Source organism: Passer domesticus, chromosome 1 (genome assembly GCF_036417665.1).
Source record: "Passer domesticus isolate bPasDom1 chromosome 1, bPasDom1.hap1, whole genome shotgun sequence".
Classification (NCBI taxonomy): domain Eukaryota; kingdom Metazoa; phylum Chordata; class Aves; order Passeriformes; family Passeridae; genus Passer; species Passer domesticus.
In genome coordinates, this window is record NC_087474.1 from 128,253,113 (window position 1) to 128,267,980 (window position 14,868).

Consider the following 14,868-nt stretch of genomic DNA (forward strand, 5'->3'; position numbering starts at 1 on the left):
TAAGCTGAAGACCTTTTGGAGAAGACATAGCTCTTTTTTAAGAAGTGTAAGCTGCTTATAACAGTTGTGCCATCACTTAAAAGTCTTGATGATGAATGAAGTTAGTAATACCTTACATGTGAGTTAATGAGTTGTGACCAAACTGCAGTTCTGATCACCTGAGGAGGAGCTAACTTCAGGGAAGAGGCAGCCTTCCTTTCACGTCATCTTTCCTTCCTCCTCTTTTATAGAATTTAGGTCAATTAAAAGAACCCAAACAAAACATAATTAACCATGTCCTACATCACTTAAAATGCTACCCTGCTGCAGGAAGAGACAGATATTATGACTACACAGTCATGGCTAGTACTACTGGCACTCTTCCACATTTAGTGTTAAGCGTAATTGTTAACAACACGAACAGCAAAATCAGACAGAATCATGCCCACATTGATGCTCCAGAGGTGAAAAATGGTGCTAACTATACCTCAAGTGCTGGCAGCATTCACTGTGATACAGAACTTACGATTCATTCAACACATTACATGGCAAAGAGAGCCTTTATAAATATGACTGGAACACACATACATTTCATGAGCACAAAATAATACAAAAATTAAATTGATGTGCATTTGGTGAATGGTCTATGTAGAACTTTGTTTCCATGAGGTGTGTAAATTATAGGCCTGCAAAATCTCTCTGTGTTCTGATGTGACACCAAGACTCACCTGTTCTGATTACCAAAAGTTGCCTGCTCTATAGGCAAGATGCTGTCTGGCCATGGTGCAGTCTGATTTGGAGGTGCCTGCTGTTGGCTATACTGAGGTCCTCCTATGTTCATTTCCAATTCAGATGGCCCTAATCAAGCAAAAATAACCATATAACTTTTCTGAAGAGAAGCTACCTGCATGTTAATTCTTTCAACTGAGTTACCTATGTCATGGTAAAAGCAAACAAAAGCATTAAGACTTCAGCAACATTACACTTGAAAGCATCAGTATTCCTTTGTTAAAATTTAAATTTTGGGAAAATACGAGTATTCTGAAAGTGGTTCAAAATTATAAAATAGCAGATACAACATCGTAAATGCAAAAATGAGTAACACAAGCATAAGAAAAAGACTGTACACAGAGTCAGTATTATAATGCACTTGCTTTAAAAGTGACCAGGAACAATTATCATTCCACAGCATTTGGTCTAAAAAAATTCCACAGTCTTTAGTGAACCAAAGTAAATTCATGTCCTCTTTCTTTGGCCACACAACCATGGAGCTACAGAGTAGCATGAACTGTCCATGACGAAACATGTTAAAATTCAGCATTTCAGACACCTTCTTTCCCACATCCACAGGAAAATTTCACTGTGAAATATGGCTCTTATTGAATCTATAAATGAACTGAGGATTTATTACTTTCTTTTTTTTCTCCTGCTTCGTCTTTAACAATCCAGCATGCACCAAAAGGAACAGCTCCCCATGTGACTTACCCATATTCATGACCTGAGATGGAAGCATCTGCCTTGGGCCGGGCTGGTTGCTGGGTCTCAAGGGGATGCTGGCCGTGGGGTTGCGGATCATGCCTGCTTGCACCGGCCGGTTCATGGCGCCAGCCGTGGGCGCGCACGTCACCCTCACCGCGGGAGCCTGGCTGCCCCAGTCTGCAGATGCCATGGCAGGCCGAGGGGCATTGCCACCAATCATTCCTGCACAAGAGCCAAACACGCTCAGGTACCAGCACATGATCAGAACAGCCTTAACACTACTGCTGCCTGAGGAGCTGCATTTTCAGTAGTTTCACTCAAAGCACACTGCACCACCACAACTGCCCATCCAGCTGTGCAAAGCTGCAGAATGATGCCTTACACTGCTTAGCTGAGGGACTGGAGACTGTGATACATCTTACAAGAGGAAGACCCTTTTATCATTTCTGAAATGTTGCTCAGGGTAAGTGTTCCCACGTGTGGTCTGCGACAGGTGCTGAGGGTGTGTGGATAGCCTTAACTTCCTTCCTCAGGAAATGAATCACGTTTGCTAATGCGTGTCAGTGCTTTACTTTCCAAGTGCTAAGTGAGAATGGGGACTTGAGTAACAACGTGTTAACACTAAACACACAAATTACAAGGATTGAGTATCAATTTGTGTTCTACAAAACATCTTTTGGCGACTTCTTTCACTTGGAATGCAGAGCCTTCAGAGCTTCAAGGCTCACCCAGATAATCTCAGACGAATGTACAGTGCAGGGAAATTACTCACAGGAACTTTCCGATAGATGCTGAAGTTCATTACCGTTATTATAGGGGAAGTCCTCCCACATCTACTGTAAACAACTGATACGTTTTATTTACACTTGGAATATATAGAATGCTACACTCCGATAGCAGCCAAAAAGCCTCAAGCAAAACCCAATACAAAAACCCCCAAGTCCCAAAGATACAGTCATAGTATTTATGCATTTCAATTTTGTATCAGTCAAGAGAGTAGTTAAAACACTGATTTCAGGTTGGACTGGTGCTTGAGATTGGTTTTTTCAGTTGCATTATGCAAAATCCCTACATGAATACTAAAAGCCACACTAACAATTATTACTTATCAGTTCAAATATTTGGTGACATATAACCAGAGAAAAAACCCTCTGAAATGAGTCTTTGTTTCAGCTGCTGTACAAAATTTGCTTTAGTATTACATCTTCAGGTTCGGTCCATTTGTGTACATACTCTATCAGATGAAAGATGTGCTGTGCTAGAGCAAGGCAGGGACACAATAATGTTCTCTAGCTTGTATATGTAAGATGAATAAAATCCTCTAATATGTATACACAATATGGAAGTAAGAGGACACTTGAAAGAATGCAAGTTGATCACTGAACTGCTTAAATAAAATATTTCAGCTTTTGGCCGCATGTCTCTTTTCATACTGATGCCAACTAAATATACAAATTTGACACCAAACAGCCAGCTGAGAGGATTTACTATGCCCATTTATTTACTGAGAGCTCTTAGAGTGGTTGTCGCACACTTGCACAATCTCAGAGTATGCACTAGTTGAAATAAATCCATCAGCCAGACTTTTCTTGTCAAACAGGCTGTTTGTTCATTATTAGGTGAACATGCTGTTAATTGCAACATCTGATTGTTCCAAAAAAGGAGCTAAAGCTACTAAGTACAGAACAATTGAGGGCAAAGCCAGCATCATCAGGGCAACAGTACTGCCTATGATTTTGTTTTGAAAGACCCACCTCTATAGCTAGGTAAAAAGGAGTGCATAAAATGCAGGACTAAAAATACACAGACACAGAAATTCAAAATAAATATGCCAATACATAACATCCCACAAAACAGACTTCATAGAGAGTAATAATCTGCACTGGTACTAACCCCAATGTTAAGCTGCACATGCTGTAGCCTGTTACTCAAGTATATTTGAAAAAAAAAAAAAAAAAGGAAAGTCATCTTACCTGCACTGCTGTTGCCTAAAGTTCCTTGACTTCCTATCATCCCTTCATTTCTGCCCATCAGTCCCGGCTGAGGTATCACTGAGTAGGGGCTACTCGTTCTTATGGGTGGGAAAGTTCCTGCACCTGTTGGGTTCTGCAGAGTTATGTCAAGTGGTAAATTCTGGTTTGGTAACAACCTGCCCAGTTGCCCTGCTCGTGGGTTATTAAAAGCTAGACAGGAGGAACAAAGGAAAAAAGCAAAGTTACAAGAATGGAAACTTCACTAGGTTTCAAAAAAAAAAAAAAAAAAAAAAAAAAAGAAAATAAGAAAATAACCTAGACACAATTAAAGCTCTTGGGCTCAGCTATCTAATATTGCATAATTTACTCACTCCATATCTGTCTGAGAAACATCCCTTCATGACATTTAAATATAAATTTCAAAATGGAACATTCTGACACTAAATGCAAACCAGATATGATGTATATTTAAAAAAACTTTAAATGATGCAATTTAACTGACAGAAGAGACTACAGCAAAATACGCCACTATGTGATGTGCATACTACTGCCAATTAATCTTACACCTAGTAGGACTGTAATTGCATGCAGATCCCATCCTGAGACAGATTGTTAGGAATTATCTCAGTTTGGAAAGTTTTCCAGCACAAGCTGTGCCCCTGAAGAAGTCTTCAAAATTAAGGACAGACTGACTCTATATTGGATCCCACAGCCCCATTTCAACGTCCCTCTTAATTTTTTGGGTTTTACATTTTTTGTCATTAATAAAAAGAAATACTTCCGTGATTCAGCAACAACAAAAAACTAGTTCAGAAACAGAGCCATGCCACGATAATATCCTGATAAAAAAAGAACCATCCTTGATGGTTACTGCCACGTTTATGTAACTACTTTCTTCTGGGTTGTGCTTTTAAAATCAGCCTCAGCAAATTAAACGGCAGACTGCCTCAGCAAAGTGAGTTTTAGACTGTGACTGGCAAGCATCTGGCTCAGCTGGTCTTTGGGCAATGTTCCAATGCATGAAAGCATCCTCTGTGCGCTCAACTAGTTCTCAAACATGAATCAAACACTGACCTTGTAGCTTTGATTCCATTTCCAATCATACCCATGAAATACATGCAAGTAAATTAAACATTTTTGTGAAAATATTATTTGCAATACTTTCTGATAGCTTCCCCTAGAAGAGACTCTAATACAACAGCATTCTCAGAGCGACTTCTGCATTTTTGTGTTCATCACATTACTGAGAAGTTAAATTAATTCTTTCTTATTTTAGATCGAAGTAGTGCTACTTTTGAATCTGAAAACTTAGATGAGGTTTAGCAAGTTTGTAAAAATGCATAGAAATATCTCACAACAGAGGTCTCTGACTTTTATTTTATAAAACCAGACTACAGGAACTCATTGTATTTTTTTAAAATGTCAGTTCTCTGCCAGGTGTATTTGTGTGTATAGAAAATATATCATATCACAAACACCTAATTCCTAACCATGAGACTGAAGTTTTGTCTTGTCTGCCTGTTCAACTAAGCAAACAAAACTTACTTATGAAGCAAAAATTACTTTCTCAAGACTAGGGATCTCACAAAGTCTAAGGACTGAAGCAAAATTAAACTTCAGTGACAGTTTCAGAACTGTTTGCTCCAGAAGTTTGACACAGCACATAGATAAATGAGTTATTTTATGTGCAGCTTTGCCAGCACCAACTGATATTACAAAAAGGAATTCTGGAAATGCAGCACAAAATAACAACACAGTTGATGAGCTGTGATGGTGCTTAGATCACATCACCTCCTGCTTATTTTGCTCTTTGTCAGGATGGGACTGAAGGAGGATCCCTATCCCCCATGTAACAGACTCTAGCAATTTGGCAGATCTAGCAGCCTTTCTATTTTTCAACAAGCAAAAATATTTGTCTGTTGAAAATAAATGTAATTCATTAAAACACATAAAATTAAAGTTTGTTATTTCATCAGAAAAAAAAACAACTATAAAAACCCCCAAATCTCTTTTGGAATTGTATATGATTTGACATTCATTCCACATTGCTTTTTTGTGAACATATGGGAGGCCCCTCACTTTTTCTGTGGACCTGTTTTCTGTATGATCTTCTACTGAACATGAGGCACAAATTCCTAGGGGAATCAGGCACAGACTCAAGACTGAGCCGAGGGAAAATATTTTTGGGTTTTAATTTAGATGGGAAACAGGATGCTGCTTTTACAGAACTGCTGCTAACCATGAAGCCACTCTCATTTACAGTCATACTGTTACTGCACTGCCAGTAGCTTTGAAAGCAGATTTAAAGTTAGGCCAACCTTAGAAAGCCAAATGGCTGGAAGGAACAAACAGACCTTGCTTCAGGAAGAATATGCTGAAGACTTCACATGCACAGAGATTTCCTTCTGACTTTTGAGGTGCTGCTGTTTGTACCTCTATACTCACAAAAACAATTACATAAAAGCCAAGCATCCTTCTCTGAGCAACATGGATAACAAGTGATAATATAAGAATATGAAGTGGCCTTAATATGAATTTATTAATAAATTTATAAAATAAATATTTATTAGTAGAATATTAGTATTTATCTAAGCATTTTAAAGTAATTTGAGTGAATTTGAAAGTGATTCAGTGTCAGTTTAGTATTATCAGAATGGCTAAAAGTATTACCTAAACCCTATGTTCTACAAGAAAAAAACCTAGAGCACATCTAAGGAAGTAAATAGATGTGGCCATCCTAGCCAACAGGAGCAAAAAATGAAGTAGTGTTTTTTATGCTATTTTATTCAACATTAGTACTTGATAATACTCCTGTCTTGCTTATTTTCCATCATACCATGATGGCAAACCAACGTTTCAATGCTGATTTGTAAGCTGATTAATAAGGTTAAGGAAAGCTGTCAGCTGGAAGTGACTCAACTAAAAGCCACAATCTCAAATTAAAGTTGGCCATTCTTAATCTTCTGTCCTTCTATTAATCTTGTGGTTTTAGAAGAAGACTCTCCTTCATGCTTAGAAAAGCTCTGCTGCAAGAGCTGCCAGAAAAGAAGGACCCGCATTGCAAAAAACTGCACGCGCTCTCCATGCCAAACCCTCTCAACAGCAGTGTCACCCACCACGGCAGGAGGGGATGTTTGATTTGAGGTACCCCTGAAAACGTCTCTGGGAACACAGAGCTCCAGGGTGTGTGAGCTAGACACAACTCCTGTGTGCCTGGAGCTGGGAGGACCGCAGATGGCGCTCTGTCCCCACACAACAGCAGCCCAGGACGGAGCTGCCCAGCTCCTCCCTGGCTGACCGGGGCCCCACGACCCCGCACTGGGGGGCTCCCGAGCCCGGGGTGCACTCACTGCTCTGTGAAATCCTCATTGCTGGTTTCTGGGTGGCCACTGCCGCGCCGGGGCTGCTGTCACTGGTGAGCTGCATGAGGTCATTGATGATGGCTTGCTTGTCCACCGAGCCCGCTGGCACGCCTGGGCGGCTCTCTGGGAAAAGCTGTGGTAACTGGCTGTTCTGCAGGTCATCCAGAATCTCCTCCAAGTTATCCAACTCGCTGCCTGGCTGCAATGAAGAACCCACAGTTCAGGTGGCTGCTTGCCTCTGTTGGCCAAGCCAGGCAGCCCCCGGTGTCACACCTGCAGCGGCCTCGGATGTGCCTGGAAACAGGCCTGATGTGGAGGAGGCTCACAAACCTGCTGGAAGGGGACTCTGCCCTGCTTTTGGGGAGCCCAGAGTGGCACTGGCACCCTTCAAAAGCCCCGCATGGGGATGGATGATTCCATACCTCGGGCAACAGGGGGATTCCTCCCTGTGCCCTCTGTGATCAGTGCTGACAGCAGGGATAACAGGAGAGCCAGGAATGAAGAAGATGGGGGTTTATGTAGGTATAACTCATATTGCTTTCAGCACAGTTGTATTTCTAGTCTCTTTATGACTTTATTAAAAGCATACAACCAAAAAGTAATTTTATGGCTATACCAATTCCCCATACTTTTCTTTGTTATATTCAAAACCTAAACACTGAATAACCCTACAGAGGTTAACTGGCAAGATATATACAGAGGACTGGGAATTTATTTTACTCCCAACTTCCCAAACATCAAAAATAACTTCTCTAGAGTATGACAAGAGAAATCTACATATGAATTTACATTTAAATTCAGTTGAAAATTAATGAAATAAAGATGGGAGAAAAATTAAGTTCACCTTACACTAACATAATTACTGACCTGCTTCTTTTTCTTATATATACACCGATTTTTACTGGTATTCTCTTTTGTCCACTTCTCTGTATAAAACCTCCCAGAAATAAAATAATTTTCTGACTGAAATGTGGAAATCATTGTAACTATATTCTCAATCCTAAATTCTTGATAAGAATAAAACTTCGGTAATAATTAAGAACAGGGTGTCCACTTACTACCATCTTGAACAGTAAATATAACAGTATTGATAACAAATATCTACTCAAAATCAGTGTCTTCATTAGGAAATGTGCAATGACAGAGAAGAGGCAGAGTGAGCAGCCACCTGTGAAGGATGGGGAACTGAAAAATAACACCACAAACATGCAAAACTGAAATACAATTCTTCCTGGGCTTTTTTTTTTTTTTTTTCCCCACATCATGAACTTTTTACTGAGTGCGAACTTGGGCCACAGATCACAGGATACTGTAGAAATATCTGAGATGGCTTTAAAATACCTACTGAGGTTCTCACAAGCTAGCTAGGAAGCACTACACATTAGTCTGTACAGAACTCCTGCCATCACATCTAACCTGCTCCTGGGAAGTCCAGCTATTTTATTCAAAGGTAGCTAAAATTCCCTAAGGTTACACTGCCTTTTTGGGTGACTGACTGCAAATAATCATGGTGTTATTTTTTATTATTTCTACATCATGCCCTAGTCATATAAATTGTAGTATGTGGTGCAAAAGAGGAGGGAATTCACCCCATTAAAAGGCAGCAGGTGGCTGATCTAGAAGCTGGTGTTATTGGCAAAATGGTAGGGAATCAGAGAATCAGAGGACTGGAAGAAATCTAAAGCCTCCAGGCAAAATCAGTGTATGCCATTCCCTATGGAAGTTCATACAATTGCTTGTTAAAGACATCCAGAGACAGAAAATCCACAGCTTCCCTGGAGAATTGGTTTCAGCACTCTGCCATCCTTACTACTCTTGTATTTTTTTATCAGTCTCAATACAGAATCTCTCACACAGAGATTTAGACCCTTCCTTACAATCATATTTTGAATCTGAAGAACACACTGTGCTACCCTTTCTTTTCCTAACTTTTTCTGTATTTGAAAACATGTGTCCTTTTGTGTTTTAAGCTGAAATGGATAAACAATCTCAACTTGTGAATTTTCTTCAGCAAACAACCTATTTTCTAGGCCTCTCATTACTCTTGTTGCTCTTATGGATTGCTTTCAGTTGATCCACAATTTGCTGAAGTCATGTCCAAGACAGGACTTAAAATGAAGCCTTATAGCTGCTGGGTAAAGCAGAAAATTTTCTCCACATATAGTATGCTTTCATGGCATATACCAGAAAAGCATGTGACTCTTTTAATTACATGACATTTACTGACTCTCACTCATTGTGTCATCACTATGATCCCTAGAAAAGCTCTGAAAAACTCCTATTTAGTCACTTCTCCCCTCATATTTAAAAACAAAATCTGAGACAATATTCTTGAGTACTGATAATAAATAGCGTTTATTCACCCTGAATGTTCTAATATTTTGTCTTTATCTCTTTGTTGCAGCTGAATCTGAATTGTGTCCTCCAGGGTGTTTGCAGACATTCAAGTGCCACACTCAGCTCTACTGTCACATCAGGCCATTTAGGTTAACTAAAACACTGAGCAGCTCTAGATGCTGCACGAGTCCTGCAGCATCTCCATGTTGACAGCGAATCCTTCAACAACCACTGTGTGTGGAGGGATTTCCAAACAGCTTCCTCACCACTCACAGCAGTCTAATCTTGACCATGCAACTCTACCCTGCCATAAGGAAAAGGGCCTTACTCAAAACATCTTGACACACTATTTCTCTTATGCCAACAATTCTGCCACCCTCTTCCTGAAGGAAACAGGTTGGCTGGCCCAAGATTACCTGTTCTTGACAAATCCCTCTGATGTCTCACTGCTTTCCAGGCAATTACAAGCAGCTGCGTGGACCCAGCACATCAGTAGGAAAGGCTGAGCCAGGAGGAATCAAAAGTGATTATATGAAGCCTAAATCACTGCAGGGACAGGTGATAAGCAGATTCAAAAAGGCGCTCCAAGAGACAGCCATGAGTGATGTTTATAGGAGCTGCAGTTTGAGCGATGGGAGATCTGCTACAAGAAGACCGCAAGAGCCAGGAGAAGAGACTGATATAAAGCATCATAAATTATAGAAGGATGATTCAGTACTCTTTGGGGGAATTAAGACATATGGCCTTCATTACATGTATCTGAGACAACAGCAAAGGGAAGTTTTATATGTTGCTGGGGGGGGGTTTGGTTGATTTTATGTGGGATTTTGTGTCATCTTTTCTTTTAGCATTCTGGCTACTGCAATTCTTTGTTCAAACACTAGATATATATATATATATATATAAAAACAACCTCAAAACCAAACCTAAAAAAACACCAATGAGGAACATATTGATCCAAATGTGTCAGAAAACTGCACTCCCTAAGATGTTTCTAATTCCTCTCAGCAGTGGCAAAGAAAGGGCAAATATAACAGATGTATTACAACAACCCAAACACATAACCTTCTCCCTTTTTTTGCTTAATAATCAGTATTAAATATTTCATCTTTATATTTTTATAAGAGTTCTCAACTGCTACAAAACTCCAAGAGATTTGGAATTAACACCAACCTATGACGTTAGCCTAAGTCTTTCCAGACTCACCCTCAAATGGCACCATATGTGCAGAAACTAGCATTAAAATATTTACTTGGTTAGATTTGGGGGATTTTTCTTTTATTTATAAACTATATTTATTTTGTTAATGGCCTAAATTGAATTTATGTAAATAGAAGGCACACCCTAAGCTCCCTGTGAAACAATTATTTGTCAGGAATTAAAAAAAAAAAAAGAAAAAAAGCACCTGATAAAGTGGTAAGCATCACAAGGAAGTTCTTGTGTGGGTATTTTCACTATGTCTAAGTAATGCAATTATGACAATCTCTGTAAAACTTGGGCACTAAGTGCCAGAAAGTGTAGGACAAATAATTTTCAGGGATATTTTTGCATTTGAAAAAAGTTCTTACTTTATACTGTCATATAGAGAAATACAGATTAAACTTAAGAGCTTACAGAATTTTTTCAGCTGTAGTGAAAGGCAGCTGCACCTCAACATGAAGTTTGGTTTACAAAAGTTGCTGTTTCAAAGCCTTGCTTCCATGGATTGTGAAGGACTGGATAAGATACTCAAGGCTCCGGAAATCTCCTTCCTGCCATGGGCATTGCCCATGGCTTGCACTGTGACCCTGTATTCTGAGGACTTACAACAGGATGTCTTTTGGTGGGGACACAACTCGAAACTACACCAGATTTGCATAAATTTGAAGTTTAGCTCATCTTCTACCTCAGAAGTACGGGCAAAACATTTGACCATAAGAGGCAAATGAAACCAAATCCCTGCTCCAAACTGGCAATAAATTAAAGGATTATGAAAAGAAGGGAAAAGGAAATTAGAAGTGGAACTAATACAGTATTTTTCTCCCTGGTAACTGCAATAAACATAAAATTGGCTAGAAATCATATTAAATTATCAAGCTATTCTATGACTAACATTTGAAAGCAGAACTCTTATTGAAAGACATTCAGAAAATAGAATCCCCATTCTAAGGTTTTGATAGAATTTCAAGAAGAAACAAATGTTCCTCATGAACTTAATGGATTCTGGACTATTAAACAAGAAATAGGTTTTTTAAAGATGAGTGGCATGTGTAGAGAAAATATGCTAGTATTGGGAAGATACTGGTTTCCACATAAAGCATGAATACAGCAGAGTTGATAAAGTATGTGAGGAAACCAGAGCAGTTTCTGAGTTTTAGGACAAAAATGTACATACTTGAGATGATTTCTGGAACAGCATTTGTGCAGACTGTTGCACTGCAAAGTCCCTGTCAAACAGGCTGTCTTTATGGTCTACTGAACAAAAAAGAGGAGAGTACACTTGTGGAGATTAGGATTTCATTCCACGCTCCCCCAGGTGATTTCTCAAGAGAACAAGCTACTTTAGCAAGGCCATATCTAACATTGTTCATGATGTTTCTCTAATGTTCCCCTGTACTTTCACTCTCCTACCCCTCCCAAGCTGTCAGCCAGTCCTTGCCACATCTGACCACCTGCTGATCACTGCAGGGACTGCTCCTGGCAGTGGACAGTCAGGGAGAGCAGGAGAAGGCAGGTTTACTGCTGAGGGACACTCTCTTCCCTTTCTAACAGTGGTGAGCCATATGAGAACTTGTGGTGCTTGACAGCAACAGCCCTACTATGGTGGGTGCTGGAGGAAAAGCCCTGCTGAGCGTCCCCAGCAGGTCCCTCTTTCATCCCCCCTCCCTTACAGCTGCCGTAACTGGAACAGCAATCAGCCTAATAAAGCCTGATAACCATCATCCCACCAAGGAAGGGAAAAAGGTTCGGCAGGGCTGGAAATATTCTCTGCCATTTGAGAAAGGCTTCCTGTCAGTTGCTGCTCTCTGCAGAAGAGTATGTTTGAGCACACTACCTAGAAGACTGCTATTTTTAGTACAGTGGTGTACTTCAAAGCATTTCCTGCACAGAAAGTCACACCAAAAGTAAAAGGAAAAAATGCAATGGCTCTGTTGCCTCCCAACACACTGATCTCCCTTGTAGAGGCCATCCCACTGCTGCTCTGCTGCAGTTTCCAGAGAAACTGCACACTCCAGTGACTAATTACTTAAAAATACAACATTCCTCAGGGAGGAGAAGTTTTAAATAAACCTGCAAAATAGGTAACACAAGCACATGGCTAATTTTTACATATGGGAGGAAAAAGGAGGGGGAAGGATGCAGGAGGATGGAAGAATTTAGCTCAAGAATCTGTGTTCTAGTCTTGTACTAAATAGTTCCAGCTTTGATCTAAATTTAGGCAATGAGCACTTCCTGTGGGAGACCATCTTCCAAAGCTGAAGAGTTTTGATGCTAAATATTTTTAGTGATTTTATAATTGGGGCAAAGTGGTTATTTGTTTAAAGGCCTGGCCTTCAGACAGTTAAACACTTACATTATTCTATATTCCCCACCATTTCCTCTCTTGCTCCATGCTGGACTTCTGTTTATTCAGCTCCAGGTTTCACTGCATTTTAAGTGAGTTTTAAAGCTAAAGTTTAAAACCAAGAGGAACAACAAAAGCCTTTCTGTCATTATCCAGCAGTCTTCCATCACAGTGACAAGACTGGCTGCTCCATACCTTGGAGCTGAGGAAGCCCCTACCACTTTATTATGACTCCTGCACTGCTTTGTGGTTTTCTCAACAAACCCAACTCCTGGACCTTTCTGTACCTCCAGTTCTTTCTCTCCTGGGAGACAAAGTCTGTCTTCAAATTTTAAGAGAAGGCAATACATCCACAGCCCGCACTTCAACCCCCTCAAATCCCTCCCCAGCCTCAGAAACATAAAACCTAAAAATAAAAAATGAATAGACCATTCACTTTACGAAGTTCATCATTCAGGAGACTGACTTTCAACCGCTTGAGGCTGGCAGTGCTTGTAGACACTGAAGCCTCTTTCTTGAAAGCTGGTTTTATAGTTAAGTCTCATGTTTACATTTAGGGTGAGACACAAGTTGCCTATGAAAAAGTAAAGCAGCAAGTTTAAACTGTTCACCTGTGCTACCACTTGTCAATGGGAATACCAGTAAAGAACAGCTTACCTCATCTGTTTTAGACACACACTGGGGTAAGATAAAAAAAAGTAAATCCTGGAGTATTTTTCTGTGTTTCCATCAGCAATAAAAGGAGTTTGTAGGACTACCTTGGACTAGACAACAAAGTTCTAGAGAGGACAGAACCTGCTCTCTGAGAATTGGTTCATAAGCTAAACTGTTTCTTGTGTACTCCACAGAGATCACAAAAGAGAAAATTTTAATTATTTTAGAAATTTAATTCTAGGGGAACAAATCATCTGAAGGCCATGATTTTGATCTATGGATGAAGGGCATACATTTTTTTGTGATTACCAAATTTTACATTCTTGTTGAGTACCTAATTTTGGAGGACTGAAGAGCTCTGCTTTCAATTTAGTACCGACTTCAATGCACAGGATCTGAACTAGGAACTGAAATCTATCAGACATTTTAAAAATGCAACAGTCTTGCTAGTTTAGCTGTGAATTTCTTGATATCTGTATTTTTCTAGCCTAATGAACCATCAGTTCTCAAAGAGAATCTAAAGCCTATCTCTACAGACACTAAAAAATACAGGCTTCTATTGAAAACTAAACTAACACCCAGGCTTGAGGATAAATCGGTGCAAATTTTAGTGAGGAGAAATTAGTACAATTTGGCTTGGTTTCCCCTAAAGTTTGGGAAGGATTGAAAAACCATAATTGCTCCTACATAGTAGCAGTACTTGTCAAAAGCAGCAAAGTAACCTTAGGAGTTGCCTGGATAACTGAGATTTTAACAATGCTGCATCTACACTGGAGAGGCACGTTTGGCCTCTATGTTTTGTGGTTATAACCACTGTTGAAAGAACTGTCTACTAGTTACAGACTGCCAAAACGGCAAATAAAATAAAAAAAAAAAAAGAATCCAAAGTTGTGTCTTAGGGTTAAGAAAACGTCCTCTATCCCTCCTCAGCCTCACAATACAATATAGAAAATATAAACAAGAATGTCTTTATGCACACATAATAAAAAGATACAATGGGTTAAAAAAAATAAACAAGCTCAAAGCTACTCTACACATTAGAAAATATACAAAATTTTTTAAATTAAGGATATGGCTGTGAATGAGACACATGAACATTTGCATTGTATATGATCTGATCATGATTTACAAACTAAGGCTTCACACACAGGGCTGCCTAGGGATTAATGACCAGCTGGGAGATTTGATAGTGTAGGACAAATCTAAGGATCATTAACTCCAGCTAGTTATAACCTTCCCAGAAAATGCTTTATACTAAAATTGATATTGTAATTACCCATTTTATAAATAATATAAGCAGTAATACTGAAGTAGTAGATTGCTTTCACTGTGTCCCTTTTTCTTGCAAAGCTCTGAAAACTGGAGCATTCTGGGTGATGCAGACCTGCTGCTTTTGGAAAGTGAATTTTGCATGAAAGCCAGTGTGACATAACACTTCTTAGCATAGGTCCCAACAATACACCATTTATTATTGTGTTGGGCAGCACAGCAACAAGTGATCTTGCACAGAAAGCAAAGAAATTCTGAATGCAAAATTCAA

General features: G+C 39.5%; 1 protein-coding gene across 3 annotated transcripts in view; it reads right to left on the bottom strand.

Moving 5' to 3' along the window:
• The window catches only part of NCOA2 (nuclear receptor coactivator 2), a 188,130-nt gene that overhangs the window by 22,179 nt on the left and 151,083 nt on the right, over positions 1-14,868 (bottom strand). For all 3 annotated transcript variants that reach the window (XM_064388841.1, XM_064388832.1, XM_064388847.1), the window contains 4 exons: positions 6,782-6,992; positions 3,432-3,641; positions 1,465-1,680; positions 708-837 (listed from right to left, as the gene is read on the bottom strand). In XM_064388841.1, the coding sequence (XP_064244911.1) occupies positions 708-837; positions 1,465-1,680; positions 3,432-3,641; positions 6,782-6,992 (767 nt within the window). The remainder of the gene's footprint in view (positions 1-707; positions 838-1,464; positions 1,681-3,431; positions 3,642-6,781; positions 6,993-14,868) is intronic.